Source organism: Carcharhinus amblyrhynchos, chromosome 18 (genome assembly GCF_965287045.1).
Source record: "Carcharhinus amblyrhynchos chromosome 18, sCarAmb.v2.hapA, whole genome shotgun sequence".
Classification (NCBI taxonomy): domain Eukaryota; kingdom Metazoa; phylum Chordata; class Chondrichthyes; order Carcharhiniformes; family Carcharhinidae; genus Carcharhinus; species Carcharhinus amblyrhynchos.
The window spans coordinates 10,039,104-10,065,227 of NC_137341.1; the positions used below are offsets into that span (position 1 = coordinate 10,039,104).

Sequence of the window (26,124 nt, forward strand, 5' to 3'; positions counted from 1 at the left end):
CTCTCGCCTTTCCTTCTCTGCGTATGGTATGTTTCGTTTGTATAGTGCGCAAGAAGCAATACTTTTCACTGTATACCAATAATAAATCAAATCAAAATCAAAAACAAGCAAGGAGAAAATTGTACATGGTGACTATTTTAGTTAAATAATTTCCAACACATTTCTTCTGAGTGTCAGCTTTGCAATTGAAGAATTCAATCACTTACCTGGCTGGGCACCCACTGTTTATTATTGACATCATTAAGATTTAGATTGGAGGTCAGTAACACTGGTGGGATCTCTTTGACTAGACTTCTTGGAATCTTCCTCACTTTTCTTGAAGGATTAGTTTCAGTCTGCAAGACCTGGATAGGAATAAAAAGCAGTTTAATTTAGAAAATGCACTGCACTCTCTAAGCAGGAGATAGGGATCAATATTGCTGAAGTTTCCCAGTGATGATGAAATAAAATGTACAAATGTAGGCAGCAATAGTAACTAGATTTAAAATTTCTGAAGACATTAATACACATTATGCTTACCTTCAAAACGATTATCTGCTGTGTTGGTTGAGGTGCTTCTAGAATATGTTTGACGAAAGTAGGATTGGAGGTCACATCAACAAGAACTGTGGGTTCGGTACTTTGAAACACATTGCTTGGAACGCCAGACACCAAGGTTCCAAGTCTGATCAGATTATCTCTGTTATTGAACTAATAAAAAGCAAAAGGAAAAAATAAATTCAAAGCTAAGAAACAGACCCTGACAGCAATTTTAGCTTTAAGCCAAGCAGGGAAGCCATGGCAGCTTTCTCGCCAGGTGAAAACCAGCATGAAGTGGGTCAGGCAGCTGTAGAGGGCCTCCAGGAATGTTCTTTTACTTTCTTTTTGGAACCTGGAGAGAAGGATTGCACCTCCTACTCCACATAAAACTTTAGACTTTATTGGCCTCAGTTTTCCCAATGTGAACACTCCGGCACAAGCACCTTAGAATACTCATTTTAATTCTAGAGAATTGGTGACAAGGGGTGCCTCAATTTCTAAAGGCTGACCAAATCTTGAAAAGAAGTGGATAAACAGCAGATTGTAACAATCGCCAGAGGTTAAAGTCACCAAGTCTCATTTTTCTGGCAATTTTCTGACAAAAAAAGACTGATTGAATGCAGTGGTTTTCCACTGGAAACATTCTTATCCTTTCTTTGTTTTCAGAGGTGTGGGTAATAAATGCAGAATCCCTATAAATAAGTTAAAGAATTTTAAAAACTGATTAGAAAATCCAATAACTGTCTGATCCCGGGGAACTGTACCACAGCTGAGAATTTATTGATGTACTTTTTGTAAGTGTACAAGATCTCACTCAAAATACATCTCATTCTCTGTAAATTTCAGACTTGAATATGATTATAAAATGTTAGTTTCCTGTTTATGCAGACCTTACCTCCAAACCACTACTAGATAACTTGGACACAATGTTTTTGGCTTGACCAAGGTTCCATCCTCTGACATTACTCAAACTTGTCAGAGCTCCTTTGAAATTGTTTGCATCAGTTTCTTCAATCTGTGACACAGACATTCCAATAGCTGTTTGTTCCAAATTGTTCAGAGTGCTCACTGAAAAGTTGTCAATTTTACTCACTAATGATTTTGAGAGCTGCAAGAAATAAAGAAAAAGAAATGCTATTAAAACTAGAGGCTCAATGAACAGAAATTTGACAGATAGGCAAAACATCAGAGTGCAGTGTTTGATTCAGCTGACTTGGCCATGCATGTAAAAGGTAACAAATGGATGAGTTGCAACTTTTCAAGATGCTTCATGAGCTTCCTTTGATCATCAGTTAATAAGACCCGTAACCTTCCACTCCACTCCCACCCTCAATGTAATACAAAGGAATATAAGATACATGATTACCTTCACCTGGTATGTTCAAACTGAGGTCTCAAATCAATGGGAGATGTTAAAAAGGGAGCACAAAGAATTTTTAAAATATCAGATTTCTTTTAATCTGGAGCTGGTTGTAAACCGTACCTCAGGATTTCTTAATTTTAATTTAGATACACATTTGTCCATGAATTGCACAGAGCAGCAATCAACATCGGGTTGCCTCTCTGTGCTCATTTATCTATGCCAAGTTCCTTCAATGCCTGTCTCACCCAACCTTCCAACTCAGGCCAGGCAAGATCCAGGCACTGCAGCTGTCTCAGAAATCCAACGTCAAACTTTAAGAGAATCAGAAAGAAGGATAACACAGCCCCTTTTTTTAAACCACACTGGCTACCACAAAGCAGGTAAATTTTAAGTGTGACTGAAAATGACAGGCCAGGAAAAGGAAAGTTGATAAGATTTGGCAAGATGGGAGGAGTTAAATTTCAGTGGAGATGCAGGTCAGATGTTGTGCGGGGAGAATCAGGAAGGATTGGAGGTTGGAAGAATTAGAGGATTAGAGGTTGGGAGTGGGGGAGATCAGGGTTCAGAGGCTGTGATTAGTTGAGATGGGAGGCATTTGAGGTTGGGTGGGTGAGGTGGGGTATTCAGACATCTGGGTGGATCAGGTTGGGAAGAGAGTCCTATACCACTGGGTGGGTCAGGTCTGGGATGGTGAAATTCCACTGGGGGTTTGGGCGTACTTTGGGATTTGGTTAATCAGAGAGTTGTGCAGTCCTCTAGGGAGAGGAGGGGTGTCTGGTCTGGGCGTTTAGTGACCCAGAAGTTTAATTTTAATTCTTCTAATTGTTTTGGAGTAATTATTGATGCAATACAGCTGGAACTATCCAAAGTTAACAATTTAAAATCACACTTTCAGATGCTTCACAGCACAGTGTCGTCGTCAAAGGATTGTGTTTCTGGGTAATTGCCATGCAAGTGCCTATCTGGGAGATCCAAAGAGGATCCCCCAACGCTGGACAGCCTGGAAGTTACAGACCTGTTTGTCCTGCTTACGCTATTTTGAAATGTTTTCCAAAAGCACTCACTGACACTTTGAGCTTTATTTCAACTTCCAGGCATGAAAGCAATAGAGCGGAAAATCCAGCAGGGTGCTGTTCCATTAGTTCTTCAGTTCCTGCCACCACTCATAGGATTTATTACTCAAGCGACACCGATACTGAGCAGGCTATTACAATTAAATCAGTTTAGTCTTAAATATTTCAATTGGCCCAGCCTTTTGGGAAGAAAGTTCTAATTCTCTATCACCTTTTTTGAAAAATCCTTCCAGATTTTACTCTGAAATGGTCTCGCTATATGTTAATCAAAAACCTCCAGCACTGTTGTCTCAAGGGACCTGTGCCATCTTTAGTAAAGGAGAATAATTATTAGATCATCTTGACTTTTTACTGTAACACACATCAATAGCCGGCAGATAATGTGTCACCTTCTAATGTTTATAGCTAATGACAGGTTATTAAATGAGGCAATTGGCAAGTTGTAATGGCAATGAGCTCACTTCGCTCAGCTCAAATCTGATTCTCAGATTTTTTTTGGAAAATGTAAAGGCTGGGATTTTCCAGCCTCATTGTGGCAGGATCCACCACGGGAGATTCAACAACCCAGCCAAAACCCAATTGACTTTCAGGGGTACCACACGATTCCTGTGGCAGGTAACCTTTGAAAATCCTGCCTACTGTATCTGTCCAGACAGCCATACTGCAAATGCTTGGCTATCTCTGGGTCATTTCAGCTATGGATAATTTACAAGCACCGATATTGGCAAGGCCAAATGACATTGCTTTAATTGAAACTAATATCAGGAAAGATGTTTAATAGAGAGCTAATCCAATATCACTAACACAGGTGCCAGAGAGTGGAGACCAGGGGATTTTCACAGTAACTTCATTTCAGTGTTAATGTAAGCCTACTTGTGACACTAACAACTCAACTTATCATCATCTCTTATGGTGTTTACAGACTCATGAGGCAGGTATAAAGCACATACTCATGCCTGTTCCCACAACTAGTTTCTTGTGACAGGTTACTAGTTTGTTGCCACCCAACCTCTTTGGCAACATTATGATAATTTCTCCTTTTGCCATCAAGTCTCAGAGTGTGACTTGAACCTGGAGCTATCAGTTCAGAAGCAGGGATGCTCCGCTTCCCAAATTGCTACACAACCTCCAATTTGTACAAGTGCCAAAAGTAAAATTACTTCAGCTCTCTCCCAATCTGAGAAAGAGAATCATGTATAGCATTAATTGAAAGTAGAAAGCCTTCATAGGTTTGATCATGCTCATTTTAAATGACAGATGTACATGCAACCTGTTCGCATACACAGTAATGCAAGCAAAGTGAACTACTTCTATTTTTTGAAGAGGATTTTTTCCCTATTACCTTAATCTGTTCATCAGTTATTTGGGAGGATGTGTCGCTTGTTTCGTTGGATGTTGGGCTGAATTCACAAACTCGGTTTATTCTTCGAATCACGGACAACGTGTTCTGTCCATTCAAGGATTGAATTGCGCTTATATCAGCAATGAAGCAAATGAGAGAGTCTGGAATGCTGGAACAAAATGTTATTGATTATTGATAAGTCTTTCAGAATCACAAATTATCAGGTTTCTACATGCATAAAGGTAAAAATAAAGTTACCAATGTCCCAGGTAACCATAGGTGTTCTCCTCTGAGGGGAGAGCTGACTGGTTTTGCTTTAACCTGAGGACACACCTTAAACAAGGGGCAAGTTTGAGAAGGCGGACCTTTGAATATATTTTACAGGAATCATATTGTAGTTACTGAGAAACTGCTGATTCTAACGCTTAAAGGGCTGATGGATTTTTCAGCAGTGATCAATCCTGATACAAGCTGTAAGGTTAAACAGCCCTTTTAAAAACTTATTTACACTAGCTAGATCCTAGCTACCACAATTAATAGATTAAACATTTATAATGGTGAGAACAGTGTACAAAAAGTGACATTGTACATTTGAAATATGTTTTTATTTCAAATAATTTTAATGTTAAAGATGTTATAACTGGGTATATAGATAAAAAGGAAAATCAGGCAGAGTTAAACTGTTTTGTAAGAAGGGAATCATGTTCAACCAATTTATTAGCTTTACAGAAGATGGGCTAGCTAACAGGAAACAGAGAGGAGGCATAATTAGCTCATTTTCCGAATGGAAAGACATAACAAATGGTGTGCCACAGTGCTGGGGCCTCAACCCTTTACAATTTATACATTTGACTTTGATAAATGGACCAAAGGTATAGTTGCTAATTTTAGTGATAAAAAGGTAGGAAGAGGACATAAGGAGGCTATAAAGGGTAGATCCAGACTAAGTGAATTGGCATAGATCTGGCAAATAGAGTATAATGTGGGAAAATGTGAAATTGCTTGTTTTGGCAGGAGAAATAAAAAAAATCTAAATGCTGAGAGACCGCAAAGCTTCAAGATGCAGAGGTGTCCTAGAGCATGAATCACTAAGATTTAGTGTGCAGGTACATCAGGTAATTAGGAAAGCAAGTAGAATGCTATTGTTTATTGAGAGGGGAAATTGAATACAAAAGTGGACAGATTATGCTTCAATTTACAGGACATTGGTGAGGCCATATCTGGAGTACTATGTACAGTATTAGTCACCTTATTTTAAGGAAGGATATAAATATGTTTGAAACAATTCAGAGAAGATTTACAAGACTATTACCTGGAAAGGGAATAGTAGCTGCTGGAGTTTTGAAACATACAAGATCCTGAGGTGTCTTGACAGAATGGATATTTCCTCTTGTAGAGGAATCTAGAACTAGGGGTCACTGTTAAAAATAAAATGTCATCCATTTAAGGTAGAGAGGAGGAGAATTTCTTTCTCTGACGGTACTGAGCTTTTAGGAATATTCCTCAACAAGCAGTGGAAGCAGGGACTTTGAATATTTTTAAGGAAGAGATAGATAGATTCTTGATAAGCAAGTGGGTGAAGGGTTATAGGCGTAGGTGGGAATGTGGAATCACATTAACCATGATCTTACTGAATGGCAGAGCTGGGTCAAGGAGACAAGTGATCTATTTCCACTCCTAATTCACTTGTTTATATGCACGTATTTCCCTTAAAACACACAGATAATGAAACTTTAATTCTATGGTTTGCAATGCAACTTATAATATAAAACATCAAGTTGCCCAAGTGTCTAATGCAAATATCAGCTGGAGATGCGGGCATCATGAATAACTTCATTAACTGTTACAATTTCCTCATTGTAATTTAACCCCACTCAATAAAAACAGCTTTGTGATGATCTCTCCTCATGAATCTTGCAATGATGCAACATGTTATTATGTTTTAAAAGTTTCCACGGCCTTCTGTAAATTGAAACTATGATCTGCTATTTATAAATTGCAGAGTGTGGACTTCAATGTAAATTAGTTTAAAATAGCTAATCAGAAGAGTAATTGGAGATTGCTTTACAAACCTTCGAAACGCAGGAAAATGGAAATGCCTGGCTATTAAAAATCAGGCAAAGATCATGTTGCTAAAGTACGATCAACTGCTAACAGCAGAAACTGAACAATCAAAAACATTTTCTGATTGAATGTTGAAAACTGGCATATGATCAAACTGTATTCAATTACTTTTGTGAATAATTGGACAAACATATTATCCATTGAATACATACCTTAAGATATCAACATTTGGATTGTTGTTCACTAGGAGATTAACATAGAGCTTTGAGATTTCAGTGGGTAATGTCAAATTTGCTACGAGCTGTTGGTTTTCACGATTTTCTGCAAAGTCCTGAAGCTGCACAAAACAAATCGATTGAATGAGAAAAAAATTATATAAATTACGGATTTATTTAATCACCAAAGGTTTCTCATTCTGCACCTATCAGAATTAAAATGTTATAACTGCTAATCTTTAATGTCAGTGTGGATCAGAATAATGCTGCATTCAACCTTACTTGCCACAGCAATCACAGAAATTACAAAAGTGAAACAAGTATTTGGCCTAACCAGTTAGTATTGATATTCTGCCTCTACAACAACTATAATCCTAATCCCATGGGCATGTAGCTCCAGGTTCAAGTCACACCCAGAGACTTGATGGCAATATCCCTTTATCCTTCTTTCCTTCAGCCATGTATTTATTCCATTATTGACAGGAATGCTACTTCAGTCATGAAGTGATTTTTAAAATTTGTTCTTGAGATATAAGCATTACTAGTAAGGACAGCATATTTTTCCCATCCCTTAGTGACTTTGAGAAGGCAGTGGTGAGCCATTTTCTAGAGTGCTGCAGTCCAGCAGATGTAGATACACCGAGCACTTTTTTCTGGAACAGTTTAATACGACAGAGTGATTTGTTAGGCCATTTCAGTGGAAATTAGTTGAATCAACCAAGTTGCTGTGGATTTGGAGTGACACGTAGGCAAGACCAGGTAAGGATGGCACATTTCTGCTCCTGAAGAAGATTAGTGAACTAGATGGGATTTTTGTTAACTATCAGAATTTCATGGCCACTGTTATGGAGTCTAGCATTTTATTCCAGACTTATTAATTCAATTTAAATTTCCCCAGCTGTCAAAATGGGATTTGAACTCCTCTCTCCAGACCGTTAGCCCAAGTCTCTGAATGACTAGTCCAGAAACATTACTAATATGCTACCATTTCCCTCCCATGCATTACATTGCCTCTCAACTTTTAAAATGAATTAATTGTTCTCTATCCTAAATCTTTTAAAGTTAATCTTATACTCAATCCCCTCATTCTATACTGCCTCCCTATTGGAAGTAGTCTAGTTGTGAACCATCTGTTCTGTTATCCAAGTGATGCAGTAAAATTCAGTAATATTAAAGAAAAGGAAAAGCACTTATGGGACTTGTTAACCTAGAAACTAGAAGCGGGAGTGGGCCATTCGGCCCTTCGAATCTGCTCTGCCATCCATTTTGATCATGGCTGATCATCAAATTCAATATCATGACTGCACCCTCCCCTCTCTCCCCCATATCTCTTTAGCCCTTAGAGCTATATCTAATTTCTTCTTGCAATCAGGCAATGTTTTTGCCTGAACTACATTCTGTGGTAGTGAATTCTGCAGATTCACCACCCTCTGGGTGAAGAAATTTCTCCTCACCTCAGTTCTAACTCCTCAAACTACGACCCCTAGTTCTGGATTCCCCCACCACTGGGAACATTCTTTCTGAATCTACCCTGTCTAACCCTGTTAGAATTTTATAAGTTTCTATGAGATCCCCTCTCACTCTTCTAAACCCCAGTGAATATAATCTTAAATCAACCTAGTCTCTCCTCATATGACAGATCTGCCATCCCAGGAATCAGCCTGGTAAACCTTCATTGTACTCCCTCTATTGAAAGGACATCCTTCCTCAGATAAGGACACCAAAACTGTACATGATACTCCCAAGTGTGGCCTCAACAATGCCCTCTACAATTGCAACAAAACACCCCTATCCCTATACTCAAATCCTCTCGCTATGAGGGCCAACATACCATTTGCCTTCTTCATTGCCTGCTGTAGCTGCTTACTTACTTTCAGTGACTGATGCACAAGGACACAGAGTCACAGAGTACCCATCTCTCTCAATTTACACCCATTCAAATAATAATGTCCTCTATTATCGCTAACAAAGTGGTTAGCCTCATATTTATCCACATTACACTGCATCTGCCATGCAGACGCCCACACACACAGCCTGTCCAAATCACGCTGAAGCATCTCTGCATCCTGCTCACAGCTCATCCACCCAGCTTTGTATCATCAGCGAATTTGGAGATAATGCATTTAGTTCTCTCTCCCAAATCATCAATATATAATGCGAACAGTTGGGGTCCTGGCACAGATTCCCACTAATCAAAAAAAAGACCCCTTTATGGCAACTCTTTGCTTCCTATCTGCTAACTAGCTTTCTATCCATCTCAAGACATTACCTGCAATCCCATGTGTTTTAACTTTACATAGTAGTCTGTTATGGTGACACCTTGTCGAAAGTCTTAGGAAAGTCTAAATAAACCACATTCACTGATTCTCCTCAGTCAACTCTGCTAGTAACGTCCTCAAAGAATTCCAATAAGATTCGTCAAGCATGATTTCTCTTTTGTAATTCCAGGCTGACTTTGTCTGATTATACCATTGCCTTCCAAATGTTGAGTTATGAAATCCTTGATAATGGACTCTAGCAATTTCCCCAGTACCGACGTTAGGTTCACTGGTCTATAGTTCCTGTTTTCTCTCTACCTCCCTTTTTGAATAATGGGCTTACATTAACGACCCTCCAATCTGTAGGAACCAGTCCAGAGTCCAAAAAATAATCACCAATGGATCTATTATTTCCAGGCCACTTCCTCAAGAACTCTGGGATGAAGATCATCAGGACCTGGAGATTTATCCACCTCCAATCCCAGCAATTTCCCCAAAACCATTTCTCTGCTAATGCCGATTTCCTTAAACTCCTCACTAAAACTTGTTTCTCCCAGAACTTCTGATACATTATTCATGTCTTCCTTTGTAAAGACTGAAGCAAAGTTTGAATTTAATTCCTCGGTCATTTCTTTATTCCCCATAAGGGAAATAAGGGGCCTACATTTTGTTTTTGTCAATCTTTTTATCTTTACGTACCTATAGAAACTTTTACTCAGTTTTTACATTCCCCACTAACTTACTTTCATACTCTGTTTTTCCCCTTCTTAATCATTCCTTGGTGTCCTTTGCTGAATTTTAAACTGCTCCCAATCCTTAGGCCTATTGCTTTTCCTTGCCAATTTGTGTGCTTCTTCCCTGATACTATCTCTAATTTCCCTTGTAAGATGGTTTGGCCAGAATTCCCTTACCACTCTTGTGCCAAGCAGGATCAAACAACTTCTGGAGTTCACCTATTTGTTCTTTAAATGCCTGCCATTACCTGTCCACTGTCTTTCCTTTCAGTAATGTTTCACAGTCCATTATGGACAATTCATGTCTCATATCCATCATAGTTATCTTTATTGAGATTCAGGTCCTTGGTCTCAGAATCAACGTCATCACTATCCACCTTGACAAAGAATTCTACCATATTATGGTCACTCATCCCCAGGGGTTCTCTCACAACTAGATTGCCAACTAATCCTTTCTCACTGCAGAATACCAATCCAAGATGGCCTGTTCCCTTGTTGGTTCCTCAAAGTATTGTTCCAGAAAATCATCCCGTATGCACTTCAGAAATTCCTGCTCTATTATACTGTGACTAATTTGACTCTCCCAATCTACGTGCAGATTAAAGTTGCCCATAATCACAGATGTTTCTTTAACACATGCATCTCTGATTTCCTGTCTAGTGCTTTCCCAGCATTACCACTAGAGTTTGGTGATCTGTATACCATCCCTACCAATGTTTTTTTTGCCCGTTGTTGTTTCTTAACTTGATTTATACAGATTCCACATCATCTAAAATCATATCAATATCATCTTTGATCAACAATGCAACTCTACCATCTTTTCCTTTCTGTCTGTCCTTCCTAAACACCGTTGCATTGCTTTATAATTTTAACCATCTCTATCAATTTACATCATCAATTCCAGCCACACAGTGTCAGTCTGTACTTGTCATTAAGAGTCGCACTGGAATTGAAACGTCTCTGCTTGTCTTTCTACAGATACTGCTATACCTATTGAGTTTTCCAGCACTTTCTATTTTTATCGCATCATTCCCATGTCTGCTACATATATCCTCTGAGCTCACCCTGATATAATAAATGCTAAAGACATGAATTCTTGCCAGCAACAGCTGTCTCCTTGCAGCATCATTAAACATTCCTGGGTATCTGAAAAAATTGCTGGCAGCTTCTTCGCCAATCCTTTGGTCTGAAGTGTTTAGGGAACCCCAAATGGCTAATTTCTCTGGGTGAATCCACTCTTAACCCTAATGATTATGACATGAGAAGTATTATAATGCAATTCCACATTATTTGCATTTATTTTTAAATGCTCCCTCCTACTCTAGGTAAAAGTTTCTTGCTCATTGTCAAGGATGTCCTTGGTAATGGGTGTCACGTACAAAAACTCAGATTCATCATAAGGGGACCTCGCTCTAATTCTCTCTGTCTAAAGCCCCAAGATTGATTCAGAAGAACTGCTAAACTAAAGAAGGTTGGTCCGAAGAGCTTATATTTACATATTAACTGAACATATAATTTTAGTAATCTAATAAATTTTCTGGTGCAAATACAATTTCAAATTTAGTTAAGGATCAGAATTCCACTGTAACAAACTTTGTTCCCTATTTTAATAAAGATTTTGACCAATTTGTTGGAGTTGGGTCAACAAATTTTTGTAGTAGATTTTCATGTGAAATTAATAAGACTGTATTACTTCAATCCCTTTGAAATATTAAACCAATTGGCAGTTTAAACTCCATAAGAAGTCTAACAACACCAGGTTAAAGTCCAACAGGTTTATTTGGTAGCAAAAGCCACTAGCTTTCGAAGCAGTGCTCCTTCGTCAGGTGAGCACTCATCTGATGAAGAAGCACTGCTCCGGAAGCTAGTGGCTTTTGCTACCAAATAAACCTGGTGGACTTTAACCTGGTGTTGTGAGACTTCTTATTGTGTTTACCCCAGTCTAATGCAGGCATCTCCACATCAAGTCTAAACTCTAACAGATTAGTCACAGCCATACCTTCAGATAACCTGGTAATTGAGGGGAAGTCAATTCTTCATGGAACTCAATCTCTTTCTGTGTTAAATCTTAGAAGTAAACAAAAAGCTACATACTATTGATTCATTGCTGGTGAAAGACTGAAGATCAGATGTTGTCACATTATTCATAAAGAGTCCCAAATACTGAGCAAACCAAGCAGTGGAGTTCAGGACTGGATCATTTATCTTGTAGCATTTTGGTTTGGGCTCTGTTACATAAAAGTAAACAAAATGTTAGAAGGATAATTAAAGAATGCTTTATAGAAATTAAAATTCAATGCAATCTTGTTTCTTTCAATTTACTATAATAATACTTTTGCCTGTCAGAAATGTTTAGATTGGTTAGTTTAAGAGTTAATTTGTCAGTTGGGATCTTCCCCTTTACTCCAGGTAACTTCTTTCAAATAGATTAAAAGTTGTTACGTTCAATACACACTGTGCTATGATGTTACAATAAGGGGCACAACTTGCTGAGTTTAGTTTGTGGTGGGGTTTAGATTTAGCTTTTGGTGCCATTTGTGTGTGATGGATCGGTAGTTACAGTGGAAATAAAATCTTGTTTTAGTGAACTGAGATGCTTGACAAGTTGTAAAAATGTTGCTTCAGGAAAAGCAGTAAAAGGCTAGATTCTCAGAGTCTGGTCAGGTGAGGTGCAGGCTTTCTCCTAGGGAACAGTAGGGTGAGGTGTCAACTCTCCTTCCTGGATACAGCCAGGTATGCTGCCAACTCTCCCATGGTATGGCTAGATACGGTGTTACTCATTCTCTCTCCTGGGTTCAGTCAGATGAGGTACTGAGGTTGACTGAATCTCAATCTCATTTGCGAATTTGGTATGTAATCATCCCCCACTCCTGGAATGCTCCCACTTCCCAGGTGATCAGTGAGGTGGGGTGGGGAGGGGGTGATGGTGTAACAGAGTCTTAAATATGTCATAAATAGGGATACAGAGTACAAAAGCAACAAAGTTATGATGAACCTATACAAAACACTGATTTAGCCTTAATTGGAGCACTATGTTCACTTCCGGGCAGATTCACAAACATGGTCCCATGGATGAGGCACTGCAGTTACATGTATAGATTGATAAAGTTTTGAGAAAAGATTTGATAGAGGTTAAAAATCATAAGCGGTCTGGAAAACATAGAAAGAGATCATATGAAGTTAGTCAATGTATTATTCACTCTTTTGCTGTGGAAATATTTCAATGAATATACATTATGATATTCATAAGACTATACATTAGAACAAAATAGTCTCATCTCAGAACTATTAGAATAACAGGAAAAATTGCAGGGAGCATTGATCTTAATTGGTGTGTTGCTGAACTGTCAAACAAAATCTTACCATGTTTGACGCAATATAAAACATATTTCTCTACATGTAATCTTAAATTCTACCCTATAGAAACTAGAAATTGGATTGCTAACATCTGAAATTCATTTGATGGTCATACTGCTTACTGAACAACATGTTCCCATCACATCTTTATTCCATGTAGTATGCAAGACATATATCACATACCTTGTTGGAGGTAAACATTGATGCCATTGTAGATTTCCAACTGTTTGTCTGAGGTATAGTCATTGTAATGAGCACTCAGCGTTCTCACACTAAATGTAAAATGTAATGTTTTAACATCTAATCATCTCAGTTTTTAAATTAATTTCAAAGCCATTATAATCAAAGCTATCCCTGTAACATCATCCAAAAAGAATAACTCATCCAAATGAGTTAAGCTGCATAGCCCACTTTTCATACACATGTCCTACAATTCCTATCTGCCAGAATGTGAAAAGTTAGGAGATCTGGTCAACCTTCTCTGAAATCTTGTGATGAGGGCATCTGTCTATGAAAGATGGGCACTCGCCTTATTTTAAATACAACTAGGGCTACTTAGTCTGGAAGGGAATGTTAAGGCTGTTAGACCATGCTGCGCATGAAAAAAATTGTCAGCAACTCAAAGTTGCACTTTTCCCAATCTGTGATCACTTGCCACTGGGAAACTGGTATTTGAGTTACTCGTAGTCACTTAGTTCCACTGAGATCTAGGTCTGGCAGTGTAGAAGAAAGGGGGAATTGGGGTGGGGTGGGGGAGTGCAATGGGATCAGAATCAGCAAGATTTTTGAGGAACATTAATTAACTATTCTTGTCCCTTCTGATGACTCCGAACTGGAGGGCTAGAATTGGGAAAAATGATTGCTTCTTTTTTCTGTATCATTTGATATGAAGACAAAAAGTGATAGCGATCTGACAGAACTGAGTCTCATCCTGTATTCCAGCGCACATGCCCTAATCGCTCCAAGAATGCACCCAACAATTTCAGGCTCATCATAAGCTTTTTAAAAATCCATCGTGCAAAGAACTGAACAATTCAGAAATGTTAAAAGGACACAACAACCGTGATAATCATGTGATTACCAGGGTGGTGGAAGGTGATCTAGATGGATATTGATCTTTCATAATATAGAAATTCCTATGTAAAATCAATCTGCAATATTCTGCTTTTCAACATAGGACTGAGCCATAAAAATGGGCAATAAATTTGGTCAGTAGAATTGGTATTAAAAATGTAAACCATCTCCTTAGACCAGGGATATGCACATTACTATGTCAGTAAACCAATTCATTTATATAGATGATCTGGAGGAGGGAACCGAGTGTAGGGTGTCGAAATTTGCTGATGACACCAAGATTGGTGGAAAGGCAAATTGTGCGGAGGGTGTGGAGAGTCTACAGAAGGATCTGGATAGGCTGGGCGAATGGGCCAGGAAATGGCAAATGGAATTTAATGTTGGCAAGTGCGAGGTGGTCCACTTTGGTAGGAAGAATGGTAGGAAGGATTATTACTCGCGTGGAGAAAAACTGCAGCAGGCGACGGTGCAGAGGGATCTCGGGGTCCTTGTGCATGAGTCGCAAAAACCCAGCTTGCAGGTGGTCAGGAGGCGAATGGGATGCTGGCCTTCATCGCGAGGGGGATTGAATATAAGAGTAGGGAGGTCTTGCTGCGGCTGTATAGGGCATTGGTGAGGCCGCAGCTGGAGTACTGTGTGCAGTTTTGGGCGCCGTACTTACACAAGGATATTTTGGCCTTGGAGGGAGTGCAGAGGAGGTTTACTGGGATGATGCCGGAGTTGAGGGGGTTGAGCTATGAGGAGAGGCTGAATAAATTAGGCTTGTACTCGTTAGAGTTTAGAAGAATGAGGGGAGATCTCATTGAGACATATAAGATGATGAATGGGATGGATAGGATAGAGGTGGAGAGACTCTTCCCGCTCAGAAAGGATAGTAGGACTAGGGGGCACAACCTCAAGATAAAGGGGGTGCGGTTTAGAACAGAGTTGAGGAGGAACTTCTTCACTCAAAGGGTGGTGAATCTCTGGAATTCTCTGCCCGTTGAAGTGGTGGAGGCTACCTCGCTAAATATTTTTAAGACGCGGGTTGATGGGTTTTTGATAAGAGAGGGGATTAAGGGTTATGGGGAGAGGGCGGGAATGTGGAACTGAGCCACGACAGATCAGCCATGATCTTATTGAATGGCGGGGCAGGCTCGAAGGGCTAGTTGGCCTACTCCTGCTCCTATTTCTTATGTTCTTATGTTCTATGGGAGAGAATAGTGAGTGATCTTACTACAGCATACACTTAAAATGGAACATGAATAAATTCAACATGAACTAAATCAAGACAGTAATGACAGTGGTTTGAATTCTTGTAGAGGACACATATTCCAGTTATTGAATGACACATGCCAAACGTAGCAATGCAAACTCGTCTTGAGTGTCTGGTATTGTTCAAGTTAACTTGGAATTACAATGCAAATAATCAGTAATGGCTTAGCTCTGTGAAACTGATTTGATTGTAACTCTAATGGCACTAAATAATCTGATATTTCTGAATAATTGAAAGAACTTGTTAATGCAAAAATGGGTTATAAATGGATCAGACAATATTTACATTTTCCTGTACGGAAGGCACTGGACTTTAAGGGTATTGTTGGAAGCCAGGAGGTCAGTGGTGATGAAAGGCAGATAGGAGCTTAGTCTGGCATTAAGCCATGCATCCTGCTCTCTGTCATTGAGTACAAACAGGTTGTTGACAAATTGAGGCCACAAACCCTCGAGGATAGCAGTTTGTTTAGCATCTGACAGATTATCCTGAAAAATGGAAAGAAAATGGGTATGTTATCATTTTACATCTATAAAATTACAAAACAAATGGCCTCAGTCTACCACATTTGCCATTTGTTTCAAGCAGATCCTTATATTCAAATTATTACATTTTCTTTGCAAATGGTCTAAACAGGAACCAGCTCTCACTCAGTACTGCAGGAATTAGCCATGTTTGAGAGAGTACGGGCCTTAAACCATTTTTAAACACTCCCCCCCAGTGATAGGGATTTCAAGACAGATGCTATATGCAATTCGGTGGAGAGAGTCCCCCTTCATGCAGACAGCTGTGGCTTTTTCTTATCACAAAACTTTTTAAACAGTCTTCAGAGGGTGACACTTTCTCTGATTTACATCAGCAGCTTCCACTGATGGTCAATTTGCAAACACGTCAATACTGGTGGACCTCCCATTGGTCCATCTACGTTTGTGGACTTTAAAAGTCAATGCATGCATACTTGATGATGTAGTTTCTGTTACAGGTATGTTACAATGAAGGAAAAGGTTCAAATGATTTTTCATTTGTTCGGAAGCTTCTTGCGAGGCTCTGGTCTTCATTCCAAATATGCCATGTTATAATTATGATTTTGTGCTGAATGTATTGTGGCATCTGAAACTTATGGGGGCGATCCTCCGATCTATCTGTGACTGGGGTAGATCACGCCAATCTTGGAAAATAGAGTCTGGGCCAGAAACTTGGTTTTGTGCCTGGTGCCAAACAGTTTACGATCGTCTCAGTCCCTCTAGGAGTGAGTCCGCGTTGCATGAGATTGATTGAATCTCAATCTCATTAGCAAATTCAGTATGCAATCATCTCCCACTCCCGGAATGCTCCCATTCTCAGGTGATCAGTGAGGGAGAATCACGCCAGCACAAGTCACTACTGGTCTCCACTAGCTGAGACCTGGTGTGGATACTACGCAGGGACTTGGAGGCCACAGAAGCTCTTGGGTTGCTGGGGGTATGTCTACTGGACAGTGCCCACCTGGCATCTGGCCGTTGCCACCATGCACCCTGACAGTGCCTGTTGGGCACCATTAGTGTGCTAGGAGCACCAAGGGTATAGGACCTGGCTGGGGGCTATGATGTCGAGAGACCATGCAAGGGTGGATGGGGGGAGCTTAATCATTTTAAATGATGTTACTCAAAAGGTAAAAGATAGGACTAATTAAAATGCTTACATTTTGTGATAGGCTTATTTTCAGGTATATTAATAATACGGCACCAGATTACCACACTTGAATGTATTAAGGGATATTCTTAATAGAAAGTAAACAACTATGTTTTATTTCACTGTCTGATTATACTAATTCATGAGGTTTTGCTTGCATTTTTGGGTAAATGTTTAGACCCCTCAACACCCATCCCCACCAGAGCCAAGCACGAGCATGCAATTCACCACTCTCAAATAAAGTGACTGAGGGTGCTATTTTACCATTTTGATTCTAAGTGCTGGCCAGACTTGAAACTGGGAGAGTTACAGATCCAACTTTTAAACCCATTCTCAGGTGCCCCCATACAGACTCTGCCTGAAAAAATATCAGCAATTACGAATCGCGCTGCGGAAGCCTGCGGGCGGGGCTTATCACGCCCAGAACCCTGCTGCTCCAATTGGCACTTCTAACTGTGCATTCACAGAAAAAAAAAGATACAATGCTGCTCCCTTGCCATATCCCTTCTGGGACAGATAATGCCTTCCCTTGGCCCTCACAAACATTGCCCCACCCCCACAACATTACTGACCTCCTTATCCCCCATCCCCTCTGCCACTCAGAATGATCTCGGGTCCCTGCGCCTCCCAGAATGATCGTAGACCCCTCCCCACTTCCTGATCACAAGCAGACTGGCAATGGACCCCCTCTTCCTCCTCACTGATCACAGGCAGAGTGGCAGTGGACACCCCATCCCCCTCACTGATCACAGGCAGAGTGGCAGCGGTTGCCCCATCCCCCTCACTGATCTCAGGCAGATGGCAGCAGACCCCCTCTTCCCCCTCACTGATCACAGGCAGAGTGGCAGCGGACTCCCTCGCACCCAATCTCAAGCAGAGAGCCATTGGACGCTTGGCACTTACCTCCTCACTAGCTGGAACACCCAAATTGGATTTTGTAAAACATGTCTGTTTCATGCCGAATCTGGATGGTGGTAAAGGGGGAAGTGCCAGTAAGATTGGGCATGCGGCCCATCAAGTCAATTTAAATGCATGCAAATGCATTTAAATGGCTATCGTGGCCATTTCGGCCACGCCTATCATGGCCATTTTCGGGCCTAGATAAAGGGGGAACCGTGCAGAGGCGGGTGCGGATTGCGTTACTCACCTCACGCCTGACTTCAGCAAATTTTCACACTCAAAAATGGGCACAACTTGATGGTAAAATCGGGCCCCAAGTGTGAGAGAATTGCGGTACAGAATGCGCGTGAGACATGGTGGTGATCATTCCCGTTTTCTCGCCATTATGACACCAAGTCATTCAATGGGAGAATTCATCTCCAACCATTCATGTGCAAGACAGCTTTGTTGACATATCAAACAAGGAAGTTCAGGTTGGAAACCTCTAGGTGCTCTGTTAAATATTTCATTGCGACTTAACTCCACTTTCTTGCCTGTCCATTCAAAAATCCTCGACTTCCTTGCAGATCAAAGAACAACTCCCTCTTGAACATATTCAATGACCCAGCCTCCTCTGCTTTCTGGGGCAGATAATTCAAGCTTAATAACTCTGAGAAAAGAAATCCATCTCTGTTTTAAATGTAGTTCCTTTATTTTGAAACTGTTCCCCCTAATTCTAGATTTCCCATTGAGGGAAAACAACCTCTTAACAGTTACTCTGTCAGGCCCCTCAGAATCTTAATAGTTTCAATAAGATCACTTCTCACTCTTCTAAGCTACAATGAATATAGGCTAACATTTGCTCATAAGACAACCCCTTCATCCCAGGAATCAGCCTAATAAACTGTCCCTGAATTGTCTCCTATACATGCAAGTAGGGAAGTCAAAACGGTACGTGGAACTGCTGTGATTTTAAAGGTTTGAATAACACTGGCAGCTCACATCTTTTGTTTTTTGGTTGAACTGATCCACAAATGTTGCCAGTTTCTGGATGGGTTGGTAATTCATTAACACCATTGTCAGAATATTGTTGTCATCAATGAATCCAGGCCTGCTGAACAAATCAGCAAAATCTCTCGGATCAGCAGTGTTAAACACCTGTAAAAAAAACAATAGGGAAATTCTTAACTTTTTTGTGATAGACTGTACAGGACAAAATTAAATACCACGCTGGAAGTTGAACACATTGGGCAATGTTGATGCATTCACCAATGAAACATCATGTTCATGTATTATCCCAATACGAATCCATAAAAGCTCTTATTTCTTAAAAAGTAAGAAATGGGATACAATTTCTGCTCATTTACCCCAGTAATCTCTGAGTGGAATCAACGAAATCAGAGGGAAAGATTGGAAAACTTAAAATGAAATGGACTAATACTCAAAATATACTTATATTCAAGTCTCTGCATTGTTATGATGGTTCAAGATTCAGATCAAACCTCACCTACACAACTAGTCACACCCTGTGTCAACATTGCTTGGTTCTGCTGACCATGCTAGTTTAGAAGGACCTTAAGTTGCACTATTTTGTTCAGGCACAGTTATCATATATCAAAAATATTGATTTACTGAAAATGTGGCGTACATTGCGAGTAGTAAATGATTCAGTACAGTTTTTTAAAAAAAGAGACTTTTAAACATCTTTAAATTATGTTAAATCACTTTAAATGATGTTTAAAGGAAAGGAATGGTCTAATTAAAAATGCTTTTTTTTGTGATAGGCTTATTTTCAGATACACTATTAATACTGCACCAGGTTACCACGCTTGAATATATCAAGGAACATTCTCAATAGAAAGTCCACAATTATGTTTTATTTCGCTATCTGATTGTGCTAATTCATGACAGGTTTTGCTTGCATTGGTAATATAGAAAAATATTGAGAGTGGAACATTACACCGCAACCAATGCATTTTGAGCACATTTTGGACAGTTTTCCACTGCAGGCGTGAAGTAGAGTCGAGGGGATGGGGAGGTTCGTTATTTCAACATTAACTATGAGCTTTCAACGTTGATTGTACAAATATCTAATGACACCTGCACCATCATGCTTACAATAAATTTTTCTATGAATGTGATAGTCAAAATACAAATTGGATACCCAACTTCAGTCACCTATTACAGAATGTACTAATCCTTGCTCTTCAACAGTTGGCTATAAAGATGAAATACAGGATCTGTAGAAAGATTTTTGCCTCCCCATTAGTTTTTCACTTTGGAAGTTTCACATGATATGGAAGGTGGGAGTAAAGAGGCATGAAATGGTTTCTTTTCTCCTTAGTGTATTTTATTTAGTCAAATTTACAGAACTCTACAGAGTTTATTTGGGAACCCAATTGATTGTACGGAGAATTAAAATGGTTAAAACAGCCTGACTTGAGGTGTAGACTGGAGGTCAAGTTAGTTAATATCAAACTGAAAACACACCAACATCAATTCACAAGCAAAATCACACTGGTCCCAATATTTACTGTGAAGTGGAGAGGAGGTGGGGGCAGGTGTTTGTAGAAATGCAAGTGGTCCAGTAGGACCTCTAACATTTTAGTGTTCCACGTCCTGCCCAGTCAGATTAAAAGACTGGCCAGTTGCCACGCACATAAACCTTCAATTATAAAGATGCAGCCCAGTTGCGAAGAAAGAACAGTAAATAAGAAAGGAGAAGACTGGTCCGAATTGTGTGTGTATGTGTGGCGGTGGTGGTGGGGGGGCGGGGGGCGTGGCAGCAGCGGCTGCAAGGTGGGGGTTGGTGGTGGTAGGGAGGGAAGGGAATTGGAGTACATCGAGCGTTTGGCGGACCACAGGTAGGAAAGCAGATCATGGGAGGGGGAGATCGATTGCTGCAGAAAAGTAACTTTGGTGCCTTGGTAGACCGGAAAGTTGTGTTCCTGCTCCTCTTGGCCGACTCCCAAAACTCTCTCATTCCCTTTGTGTTTAAAGTTATTCCAAATAATTTTACCTCCACTACACGGTTGGAAGGAACAAATGATGATACATCAGACAGAGTTAGAAACTCGGAGAAATTTTCAAACTGGCTGTCCAGGTAAAGGCTGAAACTGTTGTTTTCATAACAGCGAAGAGGGATTGCTAGGGAAAGAAAAATAACTGTCAGTCATTGGATCATAGAACCCCGACAGTGCAGAAGGCAGCCATTCAGCCCATCAGGTCTACAGTGACTCCCTGACAGCATCTCACCCAGGCCCTATCACTATATCCCATGTATGTACCCCACTAATTCCACCAACCTAAACATCCTGGGATGATTGACAGGAAACAAATCATGTAACTGGGTAAAGCTAGTTACACAGAGAACTCAAACTCAGATGCTACTTGGAGTTGTTAGTGAGCAGTGCCTCTCTTCCTCTCTGAAGTCTGGAGACTACCAGAGGCTAGGTTTATTTCTCTGAAGTTTTGCTGTGTGAGGATATACCTTTTTCTGAGAGTCTGCTGTATGGGAGTCAGAAGACAGGTTTTGACTGGATCTCTGTCGTGTTAAAAATCTGGAAATCCAGCAATCATGTAAGCTCATCTGCTTCTGGTGCTAACTTGTTCTGAAGAAGGGATTTATGTCTATGGGGACACTGCTAAATTGGAACAATAGAGATGGATAGATATTAAGAATTATATGTTAGCATGTTTAATTACTTTTGTTGGCAAACGTTATGCTAATTCCTTTGGTTATATTCTAACTATGTTCTTAAGTAAAGTTTGTTTTGATGAAAGCTTCCTAATGAGTCAATTGAATCATGCCTGGAGCGAAATACCTTATGCCCACCATAATGAGAAAATCAAAAGCAAAAGTTGTAGTGTAGGCTAATTTAAAAATATACCTTGAATGAAAATGTAGGAAATTGAAAGCATTATTGGGCAACTATACCATACGAAAAGCCAACTAAGGGCTTAATTTACCAGTCTCTGTTGAACAGAAAAAAATCATATTTATAAAGTCAAAATTAATTTAAATACCTTTAGTATAATTTAGTATGTTCCTATATATGGCTTCTTGAACACTAGTAGTCAGCTGCTGTTTGATTGAGCTCAGTGCTGAGACACTACAAAAAGAAAAGAAATGAATGAGATGCACTGATCACCATAATTAACAGCAATGTTCTCTTAATTGGAAACTATAGGCTTCGCAGAACTGCGGTCCTCGTCTGGAGTCATTTGCACTGGAAGCATACACTGGAAATTTGTAAATGGGGACCATTAGATCCCAAAGCACAGATGGAAAATTCAAGCAGGTCCCATAGCCAAAATCCGAGCATGCCCTGCTGCAGGAATATATAAAATGTATTTTCATGTTATCAACAAGTAAAAGATATCGCATTTTGGTGGAATAATTATAAAAGTCTATTTGCAATTAGGAACAGGTTGCTTCTGGAAAACTGGTAGCATGCCCCTTTAAGGGGTAACCTCTTGAAGGGTCATGTGACCTAGTCAGCTAATCGGGCCAGAGCGCATGAATCCTAGAGCTGAGTGTGAGTTTTCCTTGCCAAATAGGAATCTGGAGTCCTGCGATACACTAGCCTTTACATAACTCTATGCACATTGCTACTTACCTTAATAAACCATTCATTCGTTAATCTACTTAGTGGTTGCTTTTCTTTACAAGGTACTACATTTGGTGATGAGGATCAATCCACATGCCTTCATACTGCTGCAGAATCGGGACAGCAAACCTCATTTGGAACCCTTTTTGGAGCAAATTCATTCAGCAGTCCGTGAGAGTAGCAAAATGACCCTTTTTGGAAAACTAAATCCATCTGGAACTTTGTGGGTGCAGTATGTCCAACACTTGCGCTTCTTCTTAAGGACAATAAAATCGGTTAGCAGGACTATCGTAGTGGGGAAGAGAAGCTGCTGATAATCCTATTTACAGCCTGCAGGCCTCCATCCTATAGCCTGTTCAGGAGTCTGAATTCTCCAGATACCCCGACTCCAAAACTTTCAAGAGGCTGTGAATTAGTCAAGGTGCATTATCACCCAAAGCCCTCAGTGATCATGCAGTGAAACAAATTTAACTCAATGTCAAGAGTCCCGAGGGAATTGATAAGCAGTGCTAAGACAAATGGCTGAACAGTGCGCATTTGGATCTGCACTCAACGACATGTTGAAAAACAGGATAGTCTGTAATGTTAACAACATGACTATACAAAAGAAATTACTAACACAGGCAGATATTTATTTTAAAAAGCATGAGAGGTTGTCCAGATCATAGACAGTGACAAAAGTGTGTGGGGTGGTGTGGTGATAGAATTAAGGAGCATGCATGAAGATGATATCCACCAAGTTTGATGGACTACGATGAGCTGAGGCACCAGGGAGAAGGGCACAGGAAATAAGAAACAAAGAAGTTCGGCACAAAATAGATTGCAGTGTTATAGGAAATATGGTTCACAGACCAGGAGCTATAAAGAACGCTGCCAGCGTGGGGGCGATCACCCAAGAGAGATGCAAATTCAGGGAAGTTACATGCCTGCAATAGGAGGGGGTACATTATGAGCAAATGCAAGACTAAGCAGCACCTACTTGCAGGGGGAGGAATGAAAAAAAATTCTGATCCCAGTGCAGTGTTGAGAATAACCTGGACAACAATCCTTAAGTAAAATTTTAGTCATCGTGGGTTTACATTAACACTGCAATGAGGTTACTGTGAAAATCCCCTCGTTGTCACACTCCGGCACCTGTTTGGGTACACTGAGGGAGAATTTAGCATGGCCAATGCACGGTTTTCCAAACTGTGGGAGGAACCCAGAGCACCTGGAGGAAACCTGGCACAGGCACAGGGAGAATGTGCAAACTTCACACAGACAGCAACCCAAGCCAGGAATCGAACCTGGGTCTCTGGCATTGTAAGGCAGCAGTGCTAACCACTGTGCCACCATGCTGGCCCACAAGTTAAACAACAAAAGTGGACAAGATGGCTCCAATTATGATTATATTGATAGCAAACAGTCGGCCACTCAGAAAGAAGGTGGATACTGATACCTCTGCTACAGTTGTAAGGGAACAAATGTTTTGTTATTTACAAGAGGGGTTCAGTTCTATGGCCAGGCTAGCAACATATATTGAGGAAACTTTAAGGGTCCAAGGAACAACGTCTGTAAACTGCTGGCATCAGTAAGCTCAGTTGTCTCTGACAGTAATAGAGGGCCAAGGGCCCAATTTAATTGGCCAAAATTGACTTCACCAAATTAGAATAAATGGGCGAGAAATACAAATCCCTTTGCAAAGGTGAATGAACTTTTGGGATTCAATTTCAAAATTTTTTTCACTGTGAACAAAAGCAGCAATGCCAAGTCAATCAATTTTCCTATTTTCACACCAAAACAAAATAAAAATTCTACTTACATGATATGGGATCCATTGCAGTTCTCGGTAACAAAGATTAAAGGCACCATGTTTTCAGTGAGTCCCGTGAGCAGTACTTTCAGCCTTGTGCTAAACCAGAAGTGGAGTTCATTGTTGCTGGCATTTGAAAGAATTGACTGTGTGTGGTTCATTACTTCTTGCAGTAAAGCCGTTTTGACACCAGGAGCAAAAACCACTTTGTTCTGAAAAAAATTCGGGTGAGATCAGAAGGCGGATAGAAAAAAAAAGCATCAATCGAAAATAGGTACAAACTGATAAATCATCTGCTGGCGTCGTCTATTTTGTAGAAAATTCTTGACACAAACAATGGTACATGTACTGCAATGTGAATTTTGTGAGCTCATCTAATATTCAGAACATTGCCAAAAGAACAATATATTTGTGCTGCAATCAAAGACCTACACATTACATCTCTCACAGAATTAAATATTATTGAAGATTCTCTTGGTGTTCATAATGATGCATATTTTGAAAATTAAACAATTCAGCTGGGGAAAGTGCAGAAAACACTCAGCAAGTCTGGTTGCATCTGTGGAGAGAGAAACAGAGTTAACATTCTCAGTCAAATATGGCTTCTTCAAAACTCTTCAAGAGCGAACTCTGTTTCTCTCTCCCAATAGATGCTGCTAAATCAACAGAGTTTTTCCAGCACTTTGTGTTCTTATCTCAGATTTTGAGCATCTGCAGTATTTTGCTTTGAATTCATCTGGGGAAACTATGGAGTTGGAGTGTTTTAAACCTATAAGGGCATATTTAATCCAAGTGACAGGGGTCATGTTCACCAACCAGAGAGCCATGAGTCATCTACCTTTGGAAAACCCACTGTTTTAACTGCCAATCAGACATTTAAGTAGCTAGTGGTGGGCCTTCACGTGTTCAAAATATCCAGCCCCCAAGAGCCCCCAGTCAGAAATCGGCAGCTGTCCATTGCAGGCAGCACCAAAGGAAATGGTGACAGCTTCTGGCAAGGTTCTCATCGGAGAACCAGGATCAGCAGGAGGCCCCAAGCCACAGTTGAGTGAGGGTGGGATGGCAGTCACAGGAGAGGAGGGAAAGAGGGTTGGTTTTCAATAAAAGCACCCCCAAATACCTTGATCAAGTACTGAGTGCCATTGAATAGGGGGCCCATTCCCCCAAGAGTTCGCAAGCAAACACAATATAGCTTGCTTTTCAGGCTTCCTGAATAGCGACTCCCATTCCGACTGTGAATACCAGCAGCATTTTTGAGGCCCTCAAATGGACATTAATTTTCCACTTAACGGCCTCAGTTGGTGGTGGAGCAGGAATCTTTCCAAGTCATCATATCCTGGACTTAACTGGGGCAAACACAGCAAGGCAGTGGCGCCCCACCCACCACTCTCCCACCCAGTTAAGTGCCCTCCCACCTCCCAAGTCACCTTGGCAGACGGTATTAAATCCATCCGTAGTGTTTTAAAAACAATTACTTAAAACTGTTTCCTACCTGACTGACAGCAGTTCTGAATTTGTCGATGAATTTAGTAACAGTAGCACTTGTGATGCTGTTTAAAAGCTTCTGCACATCATTAGGATTCGTCAATGTTCCATTCTTACCAGCAAACTCTCCAAGTTGGGAGGGTGTCAGCAATTCTACTGCATCAAGCTGTGAAATAAGAAAATCCTGAAGACTGAAGACTAATATAATACATTTATAAATAAAATCATAATCCTGCAGACTAACAAATGACCAATCTTCACAGGGACCTAGGTGCTTTTTCTCTTTGTTGATTTCTATCAACCTGTAATCATTGAGCTTCAAATTGGAGGTATGGAAAATCTTCAAACCTCAACACAAGTTAATAAACGGAAAATGAATTCCATAGACTGCAAAATAGGCATCCAATTTATTATCACCCTCGACTTTACAATTTTC

At 40.2% G+C, this 26,124-nt stretch overlaps 1 protein-coding gene across 1 annotated transcript in view; it reads right to left on the bottom strand.

The window, feature by feature from the left end:
- The window catches only part of LOC145355177 (uncharacterized), a 141,959-nt gene that overhangs the window by 28,874 nt on the left and 86,961 nt on the right, over nucleotides 1-26,124 (bottom strand). Inside the window, exons 34-46 of the mRNA XM_080207090.1 lie at nucleotides 25,696-25,854; nucleotides 24,213-24,415; nucleotides 21,828-21,913; nucleotides 20,821-20,948; nucleotides 18,804-18,959; nucleotides 15,540-15,739; nucleotides 13,109-13,197; nucleotides 11,663-11,796; nucleotides 6,574-6,698; nucleotides 4,298-4,466; nucleotides 1,415-1,627; nucleotides 520-690; nucleotides 207-344 (exon numbers count right to left, since the gene is read on the bottom strand). Coding sequence (XP_080063216.1) covers nucleotides 207-344; nucleotides 520-690; nucleotides 1,415-1,627; nucleotides 4,298-4,466; nucleotides 6,574-6,698; nucleotides 11,663-11,796; nucleotides 13,109-13,197; nucleotides 15,540-15,739; nucleotides 18,804-18,959; nucleotides 20,821-20,948; nucleotides 21,828-21,913; nucleotides 24,213-24,415; nucleotides 25,696-25,854 — 1,971 coding nt within the window. The remainder of the gene's footprint in view (nucleotides 1-206; nucleotides 345-519; nucleotides 691-1,414; nucleotides 1,628-4,297; nucleotides 4,467-6,573; nucleotides 6,699-11,662; nucleotides 11,797-13,108; nucleotides 13,198-15,539; nucleotides 15,740-18,803; nucleotides 18,960-20,820; nucleotides 20,949-21,827; nucleotides 21,914-24,212; nucleotides 24,416-25,695; nucleotides 25,855-26,124) is intronic.